The sequence below is a fragment of the Malus sylvestris genome, chromosome 8 (assembly GCF_916048215.2).
Source record: "Malus sylvestris chromosome 8, drMalSylv7.2, whole genome shotgun sequence".
NCBI classification, from domain to species: Eukaryota; Viridiplantae; Streptophyta; class Magnoliopsida; order Rosales; family Rosaceae; genus Malus; species Malus sylvestris.
The window spans coordinates 26,195,861-26,208,606 of record NC_062267.1 but is presented as its reverse complement, the minus strand read 5'-3'; the positions used below and the strand labels follow the sequence as shown (position 1 = coordinate 26,208,606).

The 12,746-nt window shown below is 39.7% G+C and overlaps 2 protein-coding genes across 6 annotated transcripts; one reads left to right on the top strand and one right to left on the bottom strand.

Moving 5' to 3' along the window:
• Positions 1-1,362: 1,362 nt before the first annotated feature.
• Positions 1,363-10,172, bottom strand: LOC126631071 (uncharacterized). 5 transcript variants are annotated; one of them, XM_050301229.1, is made up of 9 exons: positions 9,814-10,172; positions 4,503-4,543; positions 3,175-3,268; positions 2,690-2,767; positions 2,535-2,606; positions 2,398-2,442; positions 2,228-2,314; positions 2,022-2,125; positions 1,363-1,916 (listed from the first exon to the last, which is right to left on the bottom strand). In XM_050301229.1, exons 3-9 carry the CDS (start codon positions 3,211-3,213, stop codon positions 1,715-1,717), a joined length of 627 nt encoding a protein of 208 aa, XP_050157186.1. In that variant the 5' UTR covers positions 3,214-3,268; positions 4,503-4,543; positions 9,814-10,172; the 3' UTR covers positions 1,363-1,714. The 5 variants fall into 5 exon arrangements, with proteins under 5 accessions (XP_050157186.1, XP_050157188.1, XP_050157189.1 ...); XM_050301231.1 differs by lacking the exon at positions 9,814-10,172 and adding an exon at positions 4,288-4,408; XM_050301232.1 differs by lacking the exon at positions 2,228-2,314.
• Positions 10,173-10,850: 678 nt separating this feature from the next.
• On the top strand, positions 10,851-12,513 carry LOC126633399 (ubiquitin-fold modifier-conjugating enzyme 1). The gene is made up of 3 exons (XM_050303984.1): positions 10,851-11,275; positions 11,376-11,437; positions 12,225-12,513. Exons 1-3 carry the CDS (start codon positions 10,943-10,945, stop codon positions 12,352-12,354), a joined length of 525 nt encoding a protein of 174 aa, XP_050159941.1. The 5' UTR covers positions 10,851-10,942; the 3' UTR covers positions 12,355-12,513.
• Positions 12,514-12,746: the final 233 nt, after the last annotated feature.

The following is a 12,746-nucleotide window of genomic DNA, read 5'->3' as shown; positions in this document are numbered from 1 at the left end:
GGGTGGATTGTAACATCACACATCGTCTAGGGGTGTGGATTATGTAAGCCTTATATGTATATTCTCATCTCTACCTAGCACGAGGCATTTTTGGAGCTCACTAGCTTCGGGTTCCATTCGAACTCCAAAGTTAAGCGAGTTCGCATGAGAGCAATCCCATGATGGGTGACCCACTAGGAAGTTCTCATGTGAGTTCCCAGAAACAAAACCGTGAGGGCGTGGTCGGGGCTCAAAGCGGACAATATCGTGTTACGGTGGAGTCGAGCCCGGGATGTGGTGAGGGCCCAGCTCGGGATGTGACAATTCAACCCTACGATCTTCCTACTAAAATGAAGATACGAGAGAGGGGAAGTGATTCGTACATGTGACACACTGTGGGGTGGGCGGAGTTGGCTGAACTTTGGCTCGAAATCCGTCGGGTTTCCATCGGAAACTGGGAAGGGGAAAGAGCATGCACGGACGAGTTAGATACCTTCGGTTTTCAACTCAAAAACACAAGATCAACCCAAGAATAACTCGAAGGAATGGAATAGAGCAATAAACTCACTTGGGTTTGAGAAATGGAAGCTTGAAGCTCTCGGCTTCAATGGCGGATCACTCAAATGGTGCTCTGACGATGCAAATGAAGATGTAGTCGTGTTCCCTATGTCCTAAAGGTTCGAAATAAGGATTTATGGGACTTGCTTGGTCGGAATCGAGAGGAATGATGGTGGTTCCTTCTTGGAGATAAGGGGAGAGAGTGTAGAGTGATGGAGAGAATCGGGAGAGGTGGTTCCTTCTCGGAGATAAAGGGAGAGAGAGTGCAGAGTGATGGAGAGAACCGGGAGAGGTGAGGGAGAGAGAGAGATGTTGGGGAGGGAAGAAGTGGGATGACACATGGCAGGCAAGGAAAGGGGAGAGCCGGGGGACCAAAATCAGGGGTGGGCCCCTTGGGCGCACCATTTAACACCAAAAAGCAATATTTTAAAACAAATAAAACCCAACCAAAATGAAAATACGAAAATACCCTTCCATTACGTAAATTCCTAGACGGGTTGTTACATGATTTCCACAAACCTTTTTAGCTTCTTGCATTTTTTAGCATTGAATAAATCAAACGAAAACAACGACCAAGATTAAATAGAAAAAATTAAAGGGCAAATAAGGAAGTAGAATGACATTGTTTTTGTTGGGTGAACAAAAAGTTCGGTACCCAGAATTTGGTTTACATGTTCAAGAGTCTCAATACATAAGGTGACGGCAACGACGTCGCCGACGAAGTTGTAGGTGTAAACTAGGGACGTTTTGTTCGATGATTTTCAGTTTCTTTCAACCAAACATGTTTAATGTTAGATCAAAACTCGAAGAAATAAAGGAACAAAATACCAAAAGAATATGAACTAAACTAAAAAAATAAATACAACTACAATTTACAGGAGCCTATTATTTAATGACCCAAGATTTAAACCTGTCCTCGGATTAGATTGGAGAATCAAAATTTAAAAGGATAAATCATATAAGACAGATACAATACATTCTTTTTTTTTCTTGCTTGTATTTCTGAAGAACTGATATTTCCATATGCAGCCGGACTGATTCATCGTTAGGTTCCACCAATCAGCGATCAAATACCCGAAAGCAATCAGACGCCATATACGTGGTCAATCTACATCTTCCTTCCCACATTTGTGGCTCTCAAATATCAGATGTCCCAATTTGTACTGTACATAGCCGGTCACTTTTGAGAGTCCGAACGCTTTCTAATTATCACGTAGGAGTTGCTCCATGAATTGATGAGCTTGTGTTGCTTTGTAATTATCACGTTGGAGTCCGCTCCATGAACTGATGAGCTTGTGTCTGTAAGGTATAACGATGGTGGCACATGCGGTTGCTGCAAATGTGTTTCATTTTCTAGACCAAGGTCGGCAAGTGTTGGTCTACCAAAACAGATGCAGTAAGTTTAAATAAAAGTTGCTCTGCCAAAACACATTGTAATCTCCATGAAATAGAGTTGACGGTCAACCAGATGCACAATAGTATACCTATAGAGTGAAGCTTTTACGCTAGGCTGGCTAGCATAAGCGGCAAGGGGACCTCTGAGGTTCGCATATTTGTTCAGAGTGCTTTCAGGTTGTGGGGGTGGTAGCTGCAAGGAAATGAGATAGGAATTAGGAAACTGAGCTGTAAACTAAAATCACCAGTTGAAAGAAAGGGGGAGTTCTCTATATAATAGACAATGATGTGATACCCGTAACAATTCATGGAAAGAATGTGGCTGTGTCTGTGACGCACATTTCAGGAATCCAAACCTTACATATAGAACATCACTTGTCCCCTAGCCATGTTAATAACCAATACTGACACGTCAACCTGAAAGAGTACACAGCACCAAATAACAGGCGTAGATGACACACGTACCAGTTTTCTCACAAGTTTGGAAAGTATTTCCATAACAAAATCAACCTGAATCATGAAACCATATACAACATGAATAATGAAATCAGGACGTTGGAAAAGAAAAGGATGATAAAAGGAAAAGGAATTAGAGCAGTTACCAGTGAAGGAAAATCATCTATTGCCTGAATAACTGTTCTCATAAAGAGAAGAGGAAGAGGAGTTTGATCAACCTGAAAAACAAAAAAGTTACTTACAACAACTAAATAATACGATAAACGTAATGGACAAAGATTTATAGAAAACACGTACAGACCATCTGATTCAGGGCCTTTGCCAACGCCTGCGTGAAAACTGTGCGTTGCTCAAAACAGGCTGAGCAAGCATCTGTTATCTGCAAACAAGAGAAGCAAACAAAGCTGTTAATAATGATAAAAGTACCATGTTATAAAAGGAGAAACTATACGATTACCATATAAAGTGCATCAAGAAATTAAGGGTAGCCTCCATTTATTACTGACACGGGAAGGGATGCACCTTGGCAAGGCAAAATATCTAACCCAACAAGTGGATGCACCTTACCAAGACAAATTGATAAGAAATAGGCATTGGTAAGAGCAAGTCAAAATTAGTTGAACCTCAGACGATCTGATCATCCCAATATGTTTCAGGGTTTAATCGGTCCGAGTTGTATTTCATAAAAAAAGCATATCCCCCATATACATTGTGAAGATGATTAAATCAACTAACCATCTAATTGATAAGGCTTATATAAAAGAATCATATTCAGTAAGTACGTGCCTTCTTAAGTGCAAGTCCATCATTCTCAGGAACTACCATGAATGGAAACCAACACTTCTGCGGGTGTTAAAGCTGGGCCTCTATGAGCTGAGCCCTGCAATTGAACGGATATGAATCTTAACAAATCATTGACTCAGGTTTTGTCAAACTTTGTGTCATATCTTTGTCCAACATGAATTGTTTTTCTTTAAGAAAGTGCCTAGATATTGGTGATTCTCGTTAATGGAACTTAGAAGGTAAATAATGAATAAAAAAGGAAATCACAATATTTCTAGACACGGAAAAAAAATGGAAACTCTTGTTTGTGCCTATTGAGTTTGCGACTAAATGGATTTCTCCAATGCTTGGGCCAAATTAGGCCTAGCAATATCCTACAGACATGAACACAGAAAAAAAATGGAAAGCTCTCATGTGCACATATTGAGTTTGCCCTCTAGCACATTACTACAAAGTTATATTTAACTAAGTTAACACAATAAGTTAAGGTTATCCATCATGCTTTGGTTTATGACAGTTTCAGTAACACGAGCATACCACTAAAGCATGAAATGTTTCCAGGTCGAAGCGGATCCAATGGTTACAGTTAGATTACAAGCCAATTATTGCCACCACTATAACAGCTTCGCTTTCAGGAAATAGTTTTAAACCAAGAACCTTGACAAAAAGGTACTAGAGAATGAGACAGAACCTATGAAACAAACCTCATTTTTAGAAAGTGCAGACAGCATTGGAATAAGAATTGTGACATCCGGCAGCCAATAACTACCCAACTCAGTTTTGAACATGAAAATAGCAAGAGATTTAACTACTATTCAAAAGAAGAAGCTTTAGTTAATAGAAAAACCTTTAATTTTGTTCATACAAATGTTTAACAGTGGCTATCAGATCAGCTGAAGGCTTGGGCACTCTGAGTTATTCTTAAATTCAGTTTTTCAAAATGGCCTACCAAACAAGAACTCGAGAGTTGTAACTCAAAAACAGTTTTTGAGTTAAAACACTTGGACTCACATAGAGTACCAAAAGGACCCTAAGATTCTATCAAATTCTGGTATAATTGGGTATATTAACAGAATCAAGATCCAAACTCGTACAGCCAAAGTTTCCAAACCATACATTGTATCTGCAAAAGGTCACCCACAAACCCAGCCGACCAGGAACGGTGTCGTAATGAGGAAGCACAAGGCAGACAGTAAATATCACGGCCACAAACTTTTAATTCCAAAAACAGATTAACCTACAAAGTTCAAAAGCAACTATATCATGCTTTTCTTTCACAACCAACCGTATATCAATTGCAAATGGTAGAATTAATGGTTTGGGGAACTCACTCGAGAAGAGACAAGCGGACGAGGGTTTCGGGGGAGGACTGTGTTAACCTTCATGAATTAGTCAATATATCTTTCTATAATCTTTCTATACAATGCAAGAACTAGAGAGAGAGAGTAGAGATAGAGAGAGAAGGAGTTTCTGTAGAATATCTTTCTTATTAATCAAGTAAACTAACAACCTTGCCTTATATAGGCAGTTACAACACTAGTACGAACTAACTAATACAACAAGATTGTGACAAGTGTCACAATCATGAACCATTGAATGTATATTCTAACATCCCCCCGCAAGCTCATGCTTTGAGGAACCAAGCATGAGATTGAGACAATGAGTGCGAAACAAAGGACCACTTAAACCTTTAGTCAAAATATCAGCAAACTGTTCTTGAGATGAAACAAATTGCACTGTCAACTGTTTCTTGGCTACCCGTTCGCGAACAAAGTGGACATCAATTTCAATATGCTTAGTCTTCTGATGTTGTACAGGATTAAAGGACAGAGCAATGGCAGACAAGTTATCACAGAAAAGAACCGGAGGTATAGTCATGGGAAGATGCAGAAATGCAAGGAGTTGCTGAATCCAATCCAGTTCGGCAGAAGTGGAAGAAAGAGCTCGATATTCTGCTTCAGTAGATGATCTAGACACGGTTTGTTGTTTCTTGGAGGACCAAGAGATGGGATTGGAACCTAAAAACACAACCAACCCCGTAGTGGACCGTCTGTCATTGGGATCACCTGCCCAATCGGCATCACTAAATGCCTTGAGGTGAAGATCTCCACGAGAATAAGTAACCCCCACAGTCATAGTACCTTTTAAGTACCTGAGAATGCGTTTGACAGCAGTATAATGAGCTACCATAGGCTGCTGCATAAATTGGCATACCTGATGCACTGAAAATGCAATGTCAGGCCGGGTGAATGTGAGATACTGCAAAGCTCCCACAATACTTCTATAAACAGCAGGTTGAGCATAAGGATCACCATCATCTTTGAGAAGTCGACTATAAGGAAGGCATGGTGTGTCACAGGCCTTGGCTTCAAGCATGTCAGTCTTGACTAACAAATCATGAATATATTTAGTTTGGGACAGAAACAAGCCACTGGGAGTCTTGGAAATCTGAATGCCCAAGAAAAAATGTAAGGGTCCGAGATCTTTGATATCGAACTCAGCAGTCAAAGCACGGATAACCTGTGAGATTGAAGATGTAGCATTCCCAGTGATGATTATATCATCCACATAAAGCAGAAGGATCACAACTGAATTGCCAACATGTTTGACAAACAAAGAAGAATCTGCATATGTAGTAACAAATCCCAATGTAGGCAAAAACTTTGTAAATCGATCATTCCAGGCTCTAGGAGCTTGCTTCAAGCCATAGAGGGATTTATGAAGTTTGCATACTAAATGAGGAGTAATAGGATCTTGAAAACCAGGTGGTTGGGTCATATAAACATCTTCTTCCAAAAACCCATGTAAGAATGCGTTTTTAACATCCAATTGTCTAAGATCCCAACCAAAGTTTGCAGCAAGAGCAAGTACTAATCTCACAGTAGTGGGTTTAACCACAGGGCTAAAAGTCTCACCATAATCCAAACCAGGTTCTTGACTAAACCCCTTTGCTACCAAACGAGCTTTATGTCGAGCAATAGATCCATCAGAGTGTCGTTTGATTTTGAAGATCCACTTGCAGCCAACAAGATTCTTAGTAGATGGCAAAGAAACTAGAGTCCAAGTACCCTGAGCTTTGAGAGCATCCAATTCTTCTTGCATGGCCTTGAACCATATAGGACTTTTAAGAGCCGACTTATAAGTGCTTGGTTCAATTTGAGACAAATCAATCCCCTCAGAATCTTGAACAAGTGCTAGGAGAGCCTTCTTCTTAAAAATACCACTTTTGCTACGAGTTTGCATTGGATGCAAATTGATTGGAGGAATATCCAGAACAGGTTGCAGAGAATCAGGATGAAATTCAGTGGTGTCAGGACATATTATAGTATTTGAACCAGGAACCACAGGGAGCTGAGAGGAGAATGCAGGTGTACTAGTAATGGACTGCGGATGAGGTGAAGAAGCAGGAGGATTAGCCGGGATATGAGAAGAGACTGGTGAGGGAGACACAATAACATTGTTTGTATTGACCACGGCAATGGGAAGGGAAGAGGAAGAAATAACTGATGAATTAGAGTTAGGAAGAGTGGAATGTGCCAATAAGTCTCCATAAGGAAACTGGTGTTCATCAAACAAAACATGCCGAGAAATGTAAATCCGGTGCTTAGGCACATCATAACACACATACCCCTTATACGAAGAAGCATAGCCTAGAAAAACACATCTGGTGGTTTTGGGTTGAAGTTTGGTGCTGTTGAATGGTTTTAACAAAGGGAAACATGCACACCCAAATATTCGAAGATGTGATAATAATGGAACACTGCCAAATAAAATTTCAAATGGGGACCTGTGTTGAAGAATAGCAGTTGGCATCCTATTAATAAGATAGGTAGCAGTTTGACAAGCATAAGACCAAAATTGATGTGGCAGTTTAGCAGTTTGCAATAATGTCACAGTGGTTTCTATAATATGCCTATGTTTGCGTTCAGCTAACCCATTTTGTTCAGGTGTGTATGGACAGGACTTATGATGAACAATACCTTTGGTCCGCAAGAAAAATTGAAGCCTATGACTCATAAACTCTCCCCCCCCATCACTTTGCAAAATCTTAATCTGTGTAGAGAACTGAGTAGAGACAAACGAATAGAATGTAAGAAAGGTAGAGTACACATCAGATTTGTTTATCAATGGAAAAAGCCAACAATGTCTGCTATATTCATCAATGAAGATTACATAATATTTGTAACCATCAACAGAAACACAAGGTGCAGGACCCCATAAGTCACTGTGCACAATTTCAAAAGGCTGAACAGACTTATTGACATGAATTGGAAAAGGTAATTTGCTGAATTTGCCTTCAAGACAATGATGACACAAAACAGAGGACTTAGAAGAAGTACTATGGATATTGGCTTTATTTAACATAAGAGAAACCACATGGTTGGTTGGATGACCTAACCTATGGTGCCAAAGCTGAGATTTAACAAGTTGTCCCAGAAAAGCTTTTGCAGGTAGAGGACCGTGTGAAGTGCCGGAGTTGAGATAGGACAGGGAATGAATAGGATAAAGTCCATTACTACACAACCCTTTGTAGAGAATCCTCCCTGTGGCCTTGTCCTGAATCCAAAAACAAAATGCATCAAAGATTAGCCAACAATTATTATCAAGGCAGATCTTATGTACTGACAATAAATTTTGTGTTAGCTTAGGAACATATAACACAGAATTTAATTTGATTGGTTGTGCTGGAGTATGAATGATAGAATTCCCAATATGTGAGACTTGTAAACCTTCACCATTGGCAGTGTGTATGGTCTCATTGGTCGGATAAGGGGAGGCCAGGGATAAGTTGCTCATGTCAGCCGTCATATGATTGGTTGCTCCTGAATCAGTCAGCCAAACCTGTGGAGGTGCAGAAGGAGTGGCAGTTTGAGGTGTAGAATTGAACATAGTGTGCATAGCATGCATTGGAGATTGCTGTAGCTGAGGGGTATGTTGCTGTGGAAACCCTTGATATGAATACTGAGAAGAAGGAGACAGCATGTGATGGTTAGGAGGGGCAGATGGAAACCCAGATGAATGTGATACCCGAGGAGAACCAATGTAATTAGGTCCCTTATCATTGTAGAAACAAAACCAAGTCAAATGATTTGTTTTCCCACAAATTTGACAGCCATGCCGGTCAGGAGGCTTGGCATCACAAAATGGAGCAGTGTGACCACCACTGTTACATAACTGACAGGTAAGAAACGAAGGTGTGGATGAAGGCCCCATGGAAGATATAGGAGAGTGACCAAGAATACCGGATGCATGAGAAGATGAAACAGGCGCTGGACCTGAGTACACAGGTCTGGGATTGAAGAATCTGTGTCCTTGATACTTGCCTTTGCCCTTATTTTTATGCCCATTGAACACCTTGTAACCGCCAGAGGCAAATTGGGATTGACCATGAGTATTGCTAAACAACTGTGACGAGGATGATGCATTTTTAGACTGAGAATTAGCAACCATAGCAGTCATAAAGGGTGCAGCCGAATGATTCTCAACAATGACTTCTTCAGCAAGTAACTGTGCCCTAAAATCTTTCAAGGAAATGACACTTTCACGACCTCGGATGACACAACGAAAGGTATTGTATTCAGAGGGCAAGCCATTAAGAGCTAATATTACAATATCCTCATCCTGAAAGAACACTCCAGCAGCTGACAAATAATCCCTAGCTTCTTTAATTCGTTGGAGATAAACAGAAATGGAATCAGACCCCTTTTTAATTGTCTGCAAATTCGACTTCATCTGAAAGATACTTGTTTTGGAGACAGTAGAAAATTGCTCCTTTAAACGAGTCCAAAGATCTCTCGAACTTTGACTCCCAATAGCACAGGACATAGCCACAGGTGATAGGGTCGCAGTAATCAATTGCATTATAGCCCTATCATGCATTCTCCAAATTACAAAAGCATCATTCTCAGTAGAAGTAGAAGAAACAGAGGGATTCATACCAGATTCACCAGTTTGTGAGAGAGTTGGAGACGGACAAGGATTCAAGCCATCCACAAAACCCATAATACCATTGCTTTCCAGCAAGAGTTGCATCTGAAAATGCCAATTAAGGTAATTGGAGTCATCAAGCTTGACATTAACGGAGGTCGAGATCGACGAAATAAGATTCGTAACCGGAGATTGAAGTAACTGAAGTTGAGATGCAGTCACCATCGTTTACACAAGATTGCAGATTCGTGAATTTCAGTCAGGAATTTTCACAAACACTTGATGAGCACTGCTCTCGGACACTTAACCAGAAATCTATTACAATGAAGAATCTACAACAAAACCGTATAAACCACAAGGACGACTCAGTCCAATCAGAAAATCAGAGAATATCACAGATAAGAAGGAGGAAGAAGCGGAAGCAAGAAGGATCGAAGATCACGCGTCAGCATCAATGGCGAGTGATACCATGTTAACCTTCATGAATTAGTCAATATATCTTTCTATAATCTTTCTATACAATGCAAGAACTAGAGAGAGAGAGTAGAGATAGAGAGAGAAGGAGTTTCTGTAGAATATCTTTCTTATTAATCAAGTAAACTAACAACCTTGCCTTATATAGGCAGTTACAACACTAGTACGAACTAACTAATACAACAAGATTGTGACAAGTGTCACAATCATGAACCATTGAATGTATATTCTAACAGACTGGAGCTCGACCAATTAGGGGAAGAGCTCTTCAGCCACAGAGGGCTCGAGGGACAGCAAAAGATCTTTAGCCTGCTTCAAAGACGAGAGCTTGACGGCCAAATCGCCGTGGTTGTTGACGGTGGCAAGGAGAGAGAGAGCCTGGTCGTTGGAAGCTGCTCCGGCCATTGTAAAGTGGCGGTGGTGAGCGGTTAGGGTGGAAGTCGGATTGGGGGTGTTAGGGTTTTGAAAAGTGGGAGAGGCGGTTTTGGTGGAGCAGCATAGGATGAAATTGAAGGCGGTAAAAGTGGCGGTTTTGTTTGTTGGGAAAATTAGAGGGAGGGAAGGAGGATTTTGGGTGGGTTGGATTCGGTTGATGTGGATTTTGGACAAGTTTTGAGAATTTTTAATGTGTTTAAAATCACACGTATCAAATGTAATAATATAATAAATTATTTTTTTAAAAATATATATTTAACAAATTATAGAGTTTATACTCATTTGAAGGTGCTTCTAAATGCTTGAAATAATTTTTGATAAAAATGTTTTTGAAACCAATTCTTAGAAAAAATTCAAATGGATTCTGAAAAAGCATCTTAAGCGATTCATGCAAGAAACATATATTTGATACTTCTTCTAAAAAAGACATTTAAATGATTTTGGAATTCAAAATCAATTTCACTAAAAATGCTTTCAGACATTTTAAAAGTACCTCTAAATAAATCATTAAAAACAACGTACAAGGCTACTTTTAAAAACTGATTTCTAGACACATTAGTTTTAAAGGAAAACTAATGAAAATGGCTTGAAAACTTTGAATTTTAACTATAAGGACAAAATAAAGGGTAAAATGAATAGTACCATGATTGATTTTTTAGTATAAAAATATGATTTTTTCATTAAAGTAAACAGTAACAGGAGTTTTTCGTTAAAGTTCTTTAATTTTTAAAGCATAAATTTTTTTTATTACTAAACTTTAAAGTTTTTTTTTTTTTTTTTTAATTATGAAAAAGAAACACCAAACGGCCTAATTATAACTGAAGCCTTTTTCCCGGTAAAATAGAGAAGCCAACAAGTTTTTAAGGGGACACAGAAACAGTGCGAACCGAAATAAATTGGGGGTTAGGGTTTTTGCTCTGTGAGAAGAACAAAAATGGAGGGTTGGGACCCGAACACCAAGTCGACGCTGACCCAGATCCCACTCTTGACCACCAAGGCCGGTCCTAGAGACGGCGCGGCTTGGACGCAGCGGCTGAAGGAGGAGTACAAGGCGCTGATCGCCTACACCCAGATGAACAAGTCCAACGACAACGATTGGTTCCGAATCTCAGCCGCCAATCCCGAGGGCACACGATGGACAGGCAAGTGCTGGTACGTCCACAACCTCCTCAAGTACGAATTCGATCTCCAGTTTGATATCCCGATCACCTACCCCGCCACCGCACCGGAACTTGAGCTCCCTCAGCTCGACGGCAAGACCCAAAAGGTGGGCCTTATTTAGATTTTTCGAGTTTCCCTTCCCCTTTTTAGCTTTCTGATAGTAATCTAGTTTCTTTAATTTCTGGGCAATTTTGGATTTGTGTCAGATGTATAGAGGGGGAAAGATCTGCTTGACGGTGCATTTCAAGCCTCTTTGGGCCAAGAACTGGTAAATTTTCTATTTTGTTGTATGTTTGTTGAAGTATTTTGAATTTTATATCTGTTTCGTCACTGAGAAATTGTAAGAAATCAAAGGAAAGTGGCGTTTTTTTTTTGTTTTTGGGAAAATTTGTAATTTTGGATTTACAAGAGATTTCAAAATCAGCTGTGAACTCGGTTCTGAATTCGCTTGAGAATATATGACATGACAGAACAATCAAAACTCAAGTTTTTTTGCGACTCGAAATTTGTTTTGCTTTTTGATTATTTGCTTCGAGCTGAAAATTAGGATGCATGGTTTGTATATTTCAATATGTTAGTCTTCTGTTTTTGAAACCAATTCGTGTATTTGCATATTCTTTGTGGAAGAATGATGTTTGTTTTCTTTTCTGTGGAAGGAAAATAATATGTGGAAAACTTGCACAACACATTTTCTTATTCCTTAATTTGAATTATAGTGGGAAACATTGATATGGGGAACTTTTGCATTTCATTGTATTCACATAGTAATTTATGACCATGAAAGTGTCATTCTTCCCTTAATCTCGTACGAGGAACTTGCTCTAATCTATTCTCGAAAGCATTAATGTAAACAAACAAAGTGCCCATTTGTTTAATTAAACATGTTTGGAGTTATCGGCTATTAAACATGTTGGGAGCAGCCTCTCCATAAAAAATGGGGGTAAGGCTAGCCGACATTCACCTCTCCCAGACCCTGCGTAAAGCGGGAGCCTTGTGCACTGGGTACGACGGAGTTATCGGCTATTAGTACTTATGATCTTTCTCATGTTATGCAGCCCAAGATTTGGTATAGCACATGCACTCTGTTTGGGTCTTGCACCGTGGCTTGCAGCAGAGATTCCCATCCTTGTGGATTCTGGTATGGTTAAGCACAAAGATGATGCTGCATCATCGGCTGAATCTTAGTTCAATGTAATATTGACGCTGTAAGAGTAACACCTCGATGACAGAAAATAAATGTTGAGCCATAAGTAGCAACTTACTGGAACGGGGCGTTATAATTTATCTGCAGAGAAATACATTTTTGAGATCAAATGCATACTCTTGAAACTGCCTTCTTTTTTAGTTTTGAAATGCATACATGTACATTGTAAGATATGAATTGATTCTTTTTTTCTGTTTCCTCTCAGTTGGTACGATCTTGTGGTTCATGTTTTCGAAATTGTGTGCTCTAGGGTTGAAGTCCCCCGCACCTTGACTTGACATCTTAAGAGTATTATTTCCCTTAAGCAGATATTCCTACCGGTTTGCGGGGCCAACTGTTGAGTTTTTTCTTTCTTTTCTTTAACTGTTGAGTT

Excerpts from the sequence above, each read along its gene's own strand:
- LOC126633399 (XM_050303984.1), top strand. The coding sequence starts at position 10,943 with ATGGAGGGTTGGGACCCGAACACCAAGTCGACGCTGACCCAGATCCCA. Across the intron at positions 11,276-11,375 it reads TCGACGGCAAGACCCAAAAG|ATGTATAGAGGGGGAAAGAT; the intron begins GTGGGCCTTATT and ends GATTTGTGTCAG. Across the intron at positions 11,438-12,224 it reads CCTCTTTGGGCCAAGAACTG|CCCAAGATTTGGTATAGCAC; the intron begins GTAAATTTTCTA and ends CATGTTATGCAG.
- LOC126631071 (XM_050301229.1), bottom strand. The coding sequence starts at position 3,213 with ATGGTAGTTCCTGAGAATGATGGACTTGCACTTAAGAAG. Across the intron at positions 2,315-2,397 it reads CCAAACTTGTGAGAAAACTG|GGGACAAGTGATGTTCTATA; the intron begins GTACGTGTGTCA and ends TAACATGGCTAG. Across the intron at positions 1,917-2,021 it reads GTAAAAGCTTCACTCTATAG|ACCAACACTTGCCGACCTTG; the intron begins GTATACTATTGT and ends CTGTTTTGGTAG.